The 8,148-nt window shown below is 39.4% G+C and overlaps 1 protein-coding gene across 1 annotated transcript; it reads right to left on the minus strand.

The window, feature by feature from the left end:
• Nucleotides 1–228: 228 nt before the first annotated feature.
• Nucleotides 229–3,760, minus strand: LOC133123343 (immunoglobulin gamma-1 heavy chain-like). Its single transcript, XM_061233733.1, has 5 exons — nucleotides 3,662–3,760; nucleotides 3,095–3,445; nucleotides 1,103–1,456; nucleotides 753–874; nucleotides 229–289 (listed from the first exon to the last, which is right to left on the minus strand). The coding sequence occupies exons 1-4, from the start codon at nucleotides 3,702–3,704 to the stop codon at nucleotides 762–764; spliced, it is 861 nt and encodes a 286-aa protein (XP_061089717.1). The 5' UTR covers nucleotides 3,705–3,760; the 3' UTR covers nucleotides 229–289; nucleotides 753–761.
• Nucleotides 3,761–8,148: the final 4,388 nt, after the last annotated feature.

The following is an 8,148-nucleotide window of genomic DNA, read 5'->3' on the forward strand; positions in this document are numbered from 1 at the left end:
CGTCACCCTGGATAAGCACGTCTGCTAAATGCCTGTAATGTAATGCAATGTAATGTAATGTGAGATGTAGCAACATTGAACACACATTTAACATACAATGTCAAGCCAGACAGGCACATCAGTGTACACATTTTAAAAGTTTTTCTTTATGAGAAAAACAGCAGAATATAGGAACAAACACAGATCCACAAGGCTTTTAGTTGAATTATTTATTTTAAAAGGCTTCCTCCTCACTTTGGGTTTCTTGGTGGTGAAAGTCAAAGCAGCGTAATTCATCTTCATCTTGATGCTAAAAGGAAACACACATATGATTACAGCACATGTGATTACAGTATATTCACCGGAGAAATTGTCTCGTTTAGGTTTTGATGTAGCTCCTGTTTGAGTAAAATAAAAAGGAAACCACTAAAATTCATTACAAAATAATTCATGCAGCAATTTTTCAAATGAGAAATGATGAGGATGAGTATTATTATTATTATTATTATCCTTTTGTAAATGTTAGGCTGTGTAAATGTGTGCAAATGGGGTCAATATTTCTGAATATTACTCTAATCAAGTCAAAATCGGACAAGTTGAGTTGATTTAACAGTCCATATTACTGTGCAGAGGTCCCCAAGGCAAATGTTGGACACAGGAATATCATACAGCCTGACCCTACTGTGTTAGCCCCTTGTAATACAATGCAGTATGCACACAAAACAGTTCATGGGCATGCAGTTGTATACTGTTTAAGTATGTATGCAGCTTACGTTCTGATCTTAGCTTGGCCTTCTGAAATGGTAGATGATGACACATATTGTCACAACGCCAAAAAGAACCCCGGTCCTCAGGATGGACAGCCAGGAAAGGAAGGTCACAACTCCTGGGTAAACTGCCAGCCATTATTTCAGAAATTGAGGGCAGCTAATAGGGTTTTGTTTTGCGATTGCATTGTTATTAAAATTATGTTACACATAAAACAGTATGTGAAATGTGAAATGTGCTAATATGCAAATTTCCAGAGTGGGAAATAGCAATAAACCATGCATATGCATATTTTGAAGTAGGATTACTGTAAATACTGTATACTGTATATAAATACTGTATATTTAAAGTTTACCCTCAATGTCCAGCTTTGTCCCATTCCCAAACAAGATCTCCCCACAGGTGGCCACAGCACAGTAGTAAGTCCCAGCATCAGAGAGGCTGAGGTTCCTCTTGGGGAAGTTGTAGACACAGCTCTGTGTGGGAGACACAGTCCCAGAGCTCCTCTGGCACTCATCACTCCTGTGTCCATGGGTGTGAATGATTCCTGGAGGGGACTCTCCTGAGCCCGGTCTGAACCAGTGCACACTGTGTTCTCCTGCACAGGTCTCAGTGTGTACTGTACACTGCAGAGTCACAGAGTCTCCTGGCTGCACTGACTCAGACTCGGGCTGCTGCAGCACTACTGTCCTGCTCTGGGACTCTGGCCCTGTCAAAAGTTAGCACTCATTACATTCAATGAAAGGACAAGGCAAATATTTTATTGCAAATATACAGTACTGTGCAGAAGTCTTAGGCATCCTAGACTTTATTATATATATATGTTTTTTTGTGTGTGTTAGTATAAAAGAACACATTTGAGATTTTCAAATATTCATTTTCCAAAAGATGTAATTTTACAGAGACATTTGTTTATTTTATTTTAAAAAGTAACATATTACTGAAAGCAATTGACTAAAAAGGCTGTCTGAGATCAGAAGCAAGGAGCCAACCAAAGTCTGCAGAAGAACTGTGGCAATTGTAGGACAGCGTTGACTATCTCAGAGAAGTGATGCAGTTTTAACGCTGAAGGGTGGTCACAACAAATATTGATTTGATTCAGTTTCTATTCTGCCAAATTAATAAAATGTAATGTAATGTAATGTAATTTTATTTTTGAAATTTTATCTGCACAGAATGTTATACAGGTGCCTAAGACTTTTGCACAGTACTGTACATGTAGTTAAGCCCCATTAAATGGGGTTGTACTTTTGTTTTTAAAGCACTCCATGGTTTAGCCCCCCCCACATCTCCAATCTCCTTCACCCATGTTCTGCGCCTAGGTCTTCCACCCAACTGCTCCTCTCTGCTCATCGGTCTCGGCTAAAGCAAAAGGGTGACAGGGCTTTTGCCGTGGCCGCACTGACACTGTACAACAAACTGCCTCTCTCTCTCTCTCTCTCAGGTCTGCACCATCCATATACACCTTCAAATTCCAGCTAAAATCTCACTTATTTTCCTTTGCTTTTAATTTCACATGAGAACTGTCTTTGTTGTTTTTTGTTGCACTGCTAGACATCTTCCAATTGTGAGGGGAAGTAAGCATGATGTCTTTCATCTGCTGCACTAAAGTTTCCTTGGCCAACCCCTGTGTCCCATTTTTTCATGCTTCTTCAACAGAGCTTGGACAGTACATCTGGAAACCCCTGTCTGCTTTGAAATTTCTGCCTTTGAGAGACCTTTCTGATGCAATATAACTGCCTTGCATCTTGTTGCTGTGCTCAGTCTTGCCATGGTGTATGACTTCTGACATTAAACTGTCTTCAGTAACCTCACCTTAGAAGTAGAGTTTGGCTGTTCCTCGCCCAGTTTTAACCCTCCTACACAGCTGTGTCTGTTTCAGTTAATGATCGTGTTTCAACCTACATATTAAATTCATGATCATTAGCTCCTGTTTGGTATAATTGGTTAATCAACAATGCCAGACTATATGCCTACAAAATACCTGACTTTGTGCAAGTCTACCTAGAAGAATTGATGCTGGTTTGAAGGGTGGTCACACAATTTTGATTTAGATTTTTCTTCTGTTCACTCACTTTGCATTTTGTTAATTGATAAAAAATTAACAATTAACAATTTACATTTCTATTTTTTAAAGAATAGAAAATGGTTTTCTATTTTCAACTAAAATGTCAGCATTAAACAGAGATTAATGAGGTTATTCATATCAGTGTTACAGCTTGGTCAAGGTATATTTTCAAATAACATTTCTACTAAAAAATATTTTTAATAAACACATCCATAGCTTGCACATTGGACTGCACAATGACAAACAACAACTACAAATGAAAAAAAGCTACATATTTACCTCTCACCATTAAAATAGTTCCATTCCCAAATTTAATCTCACCGAACCGTGCGATGGCGCAGTAGTATGTTGCCGAATCTGATGGCTCTACTTGCAAGACAGTCAGGTTAAAGTTCCCTTTTGTTGCTGTAGCCTGGAGACGTTTATGGTCTTTAAAATCTTCAACAAATATAGCATCTGATGCAGTGTGCATTATCATTGCTACAAGCTGGGGCATCTGCCCATGAGACTGCTTAAACCAGCTGACACTGGGGATACTTGCGGGATAGAAACACTGGAGAGTCACCTTCTCTCCAAGCCGAGCTGTCACCAGGGCATTGGTCTGAATTATACTCTCCTCAATGCGGCCATCTAGAAGAATAATAATTTTTTTTCCGTTACCATTACATATGACATTTTTGCAAAACGGTACATTAAAAATGACACATGAAAGAGAATCACATCCATCAGCACGAACGAAAATCACTTCTTCCTGGCGTCTTAAGAAATCTCTCTTCAAATATTTCTGAATTAAATATCTTATAGTAAAAATCTTTTCTTTTTTTTTCATTAAGATTTTTCACTTACAAACTTCTGAGAGGAGGAATAGGGTTAAGCAGACAGCCCTCATCTTCAAAGATTTTTATTAAATTTTCTTTTATTGCAGAAGCTGCACTCAAAGGTAACAACGCAATGAGAAGAGAAATGTCTAAGTACATGTCTAAAGGGAAATGCGTGTCAGAAAAATAGGTCAGAAACTGTGGCCATCAAAGGTGATTGGCTGACTTAACAGGGAGGGGTCTGAGATTAACGAAACTGTCGGAGACAAGGAAGAGAAAAAGAGAAAGCTGACACATAGTTAATATATTTAACCTGCCTTTGTTTTACAACAAATATCAAATGAGGTAAAAGCCCATGACTTTCTTCACTTGGGAGATATTTAGCTTTTTTATTATAGTTAACTGCCTGGGTCCCTATTAGCTCATAATGTACACACCTTGTAGAGCTGGCAGGTAGAATGCCAGGGGTGAGGCCTGGCAAATGTGACCTAAATATGAATTCATTAATTCATTATCCTAACCTGCTTATCCTGAACAGGGTCGCAGGGGGGCTGGAGCCTATCCCAGCATTCATTGGGCAAAAGGCAGGAATATACCCTGGACAGGTCGCCAGTCCATTGCAGGGCACACACACCATTCACTCACACACTCATACTAATGGGCAATTTAGACTCTCCAATCAGCCTAATCTGCATGTCTTTGGACTGTGGGAGGAAACCGGAGTACCCGGAGGAAACCCACGCAAAAATGGGGAGAACCTGCCAACTCCACACAGAGAGGCCCAGGCCGACGGGGATTCGAACCAAGGACTTCCTTGCTGTGAGGCGGCAGTGCTACCAACTGCACCATCCGTGCCACCTGCAACTAAATATGGCTAAATTAAATAAATAATATGGAATTGTATGAATAAATACATTAGTAAATAAATGAACACCTTATTTTCAAATAATTAAATGATTCATGCCTTCAGTCAGACTGCCCCTATCAAACCATGTAATCATATTTTGATTTCACAATAGCATTTTGTACTTCTGAATTTCAGGAACTGGGAAGAGGGAACTATACGCAGACTGTAGTTGCAGTGATGCAGCGCAGTGAAAAATAGCAGGTTTAAATAAAGACAGGCTGGTGCGTCATCCAACAAATGGGCAAAAGCTCAAAAGTAGACAGTCCAAAAAACAGGGCAGAGGCCCAGTCCAAGAAAACAGAAACCAAATAACCAGGCAGGGGTCAAAACCAGAAATCCAAAAACAAAATAGAGCAGAATGCACACAGGTAAACAGGACAGAAAATAGAGGCTAGGACAGAACAGAGTAACACTTTACACAAAGGAAACAAATCAGAATTACTAGCAGCGGAATGACCAAACAGTCATAATTAAATATAATCACTAATGAACAAAAATGACCAACAGGGAGCTGGGGAACAGCAAAGGAATGAATGCATGACAGGAAGGAAGTCCAAGTAGGGAGTGAACGGCGGAGACTTGTAATAAGGAGAGAGGGTAAACAAGGACCAGAGTGAGAAGAAAGAGAACATGGAAAAAGGAAAGAGTAGTAGAAGGGCATGGACGAGCCCCCCCCCCCCCCCAATCCAGTCCGCGTTTTCGTTTCCCCCTCGTGAGAAATCGAATGTGAGTGATTGTATGTGCATTGAAGTCCATTATAACCAACAACGTTTTGTCAGCTCACTTGCACACTCCTAGGGCCAGATTTACGTACATGAAGCTTGCAGCGAAAATGCGGCCTGGCGACGATTAAATTACAGTAGCGTCTTATTTACATAGACATTACAGCTCATTACGCAACCAGCGAATGGGACTGCTTACGACTTGCATTTTGCAAATAACGCAGTTGAAACACACGTTTAGTGCATTGAATATCTTCACTGCCTTTAGCGATATCCATGTAGCCTGAACGAATTAATGAGTTTAACTATTGCCGGGAATCTGGGATAGAATGGGAACGTTGTGTGGAAGTTTCCATGACATTTTTTTGTTTCTCCCAGAAGCCCACTTATTTGTATGGGTGGGTGTTTGTCACAGAAGCCTTTCCCTGTTGCTATTCCGTGACTGTTTTGGAGGATAATGAATCAAAACAAACACACCCTGTTTTAGTTATTTTATCAATGCCAGTTGAGTATATGTTTCTAAAACTGTTAAAGCCAAAAAGCATGTATTTTCACGATGCACAAAAGTAGCGTATCAATGCATTCTGCCTTATCATATTTTTTAATAGCTTTTTTATTTATTTAAAACAACTGTTACACTCACTATGGTTCAGTCACTTCCAATTGCGCCGCATGAGATATTGGTAGACAGCCGTTGAGAGAGAATAATTTAGCCATGGTATTTCTTGATGTCAGAAGGGCTAGCTTTCCAGACTACAAGCTAACATTTTTGCGGTGAAAACAAAAAAGTTATGTTTGCTTGCATCAGCTAACGTTGAACACACTGGTGATCTCTCACATCTATTTTTCATGCAGGAGAATTATTGTTTCATCAATGCATCTATCATGTCCACTATGCATCTCCCTTTCTCCTCTGGGTCCTGGGGGGACTGATTGTGATATCAACCATAGCCGTTTCCATCTTACTCAGTAGAATCACATACACAGGTACAGAACCTCAACACTTGGAGGGAGTGAATACTTCCACTGCTCCCAATCCCAATATAGTCCAGATAAAACCTGCAACACTACATCTGAACACTGTCAGAGAGGGACAGTCCAGGGATCAGAAAGAAAAAGCCCTGCCATGTGTTTCTTCCACCCAAGAGTTCAGCTGGCTGAAGAGTTGTGCTAATTAGTAAATCCAGGTGACTGGAATAAAATATCGGAGAGGACCTTTAGTTTCTGAACCTGGATTGTCCACCTCTGTGAACTCTTCCTATCATGAAATACAGTCTTAAATGAGTAACATGGTGGTTGCTCACACTTTAAATGTTTTTATATGCAATTTACACAAGTGGGCATTGAAGAAAAACGATGAAAGCATGAAATATGTCCAAATGTTTTGAGAGCGGTCGGGTCTGGCGGTGAACTGAGGACACCTCTAACTCCTCCCCATATCCTCCAACTCCTCCCACCACCGTTATGTGACTCAGTAACGTTAGGTAATGTTGCTATCAGCATAGGCTAACGGTAATTCAGACACTGGCTGCCCCGATACAATATCGACTTGTCAAATGGCAATAAGTGAAATTCTCCCTGGTTCAGAATGTTATCCTCGTAACGTGAGTGTATCACACGAAGATAACCACTCCTCTCTCTACGCAGTTTGTACTACTGGCCGACAGGAAAAACAATGCAAATATTTGACTAACATTAGGTTCACTTAAATTAGAGTGCCTTTTCAGGGCGATTTGACTATTATTATCAATCATAGCTAATTGACAGTTCTAATTTCCACGCCCAGACAGTTTAGGTGAACTTATATAGTGGGAAATTTAGGCTTATAAAAATACGTTTTAAAATGCATTTAAATTTCTTAATAATAATAATAATAATAATAATAATAATAATAATAATAATAATAATAATAATAATATGCACGTGTTTTATAGTTGTCTAAAGACAACTGGCAAGTGTCACATTCAACCACCATGTTACACCTTTGACTTAAACATTATCTGGTAGATGTTCTCCTAGATGTGATTCTTAATTTGCTCTGTATTTTCCTCTCTGTGCTTGGCCTAACAGGGAAAACATCTCAGCATAATTCAGATGGCAAACAGTTAAGTTTACAGGTTTATGATCTGGATGATGGTTCTTATGGAAAAGTGCAGCATGTCCTCATATATTTCAATAATAAGAGCAATTCAGCCCATAAACAGTAGGTTTTTACTGATACAGGGTTTAGCAGTGACTGTTTCAAGTGTAACAAGCCAGCATTGCAAACTCCGCTTCTTGTTGCAGCCCCTGTTCAGTTGAACAATATCTCTTGAGATTCAACTATAAATGTAGTTTGTCACATAACAGATTTCTGCTGTATAGGGCAGTACCTCCAAAGTTACAGGCTGGTTCCCCAGGTCATTGTACCCTTTAATGTGAAGAATATAAGCTGTATACATATGTCACTCTCAGTGAAAGCATCTTCTGAATGCTTAAAATGTAGTATACTGTAATGTATCTGATACTAGTGTATAGTGTGTATAATGTATATGTATATCCTAAGTGCAGCAAGACATGCACTGATGGCTTGAATGTTTAGAAATATACAGTATTATTAATATTCGTAGTAGTAGCAGCAGTAGTAGTAGTAGTAGTATTAGTAGTAACAGCAGTAGTTACTACTATAAAGTGTTGGTCTGTCTCCCTTTCCAGGATCAAGACCCAGATACGCTGAATAATGCTGCACTGAATTTTACTCAGAACAAAAATAAACCCAGGAGGATGGAGGAGCTGGACAGCCATGTTGTATATGCAGTTACAAGATAAACCTTTACATTTTCTACATTGCCAATTTGCATTTGTTTTAGCCAGCTAGTAAGCCCATAACATGTTTTTCTCTTTTTC

The sequence above is a fragment of the Conger conger genome, chromosome 3, assembly GCF_963514075.1.
Source record: "Conger conger chromosome 3, fConCon1.1, whole genome shotgun sequence".
NCBI classification, from domain to species: domain Eukaryota; kingdom Metazoa; phylum Chordata; class Actinopteri; order Anguilliformes; family Congridae; genus Conger; species Conger conger.

Coding starts and splice junctions, on each gene's coding strand:
- LOC133123343 (XM_061233733.1), bottom strand. CDS start 3,704: ATGAGGGCTGTCTGCTTAACCCTATTCCTCCTCTCAGAAGTTT. Junction 1,457..3,094: donor AACTATTTTAATGGTGAGAG/GTAAATATGTAG, acceptor AACTTTTGACAG/GGCCAGAGTCCCAGAGCAGG. Junction 875..1,102: donor GACAAAGCTGGACATTGAGG/GTAAACTTTAAA, acceptor AATGGCTGGCAG/TTTACCCAGGAGTTGTGACC.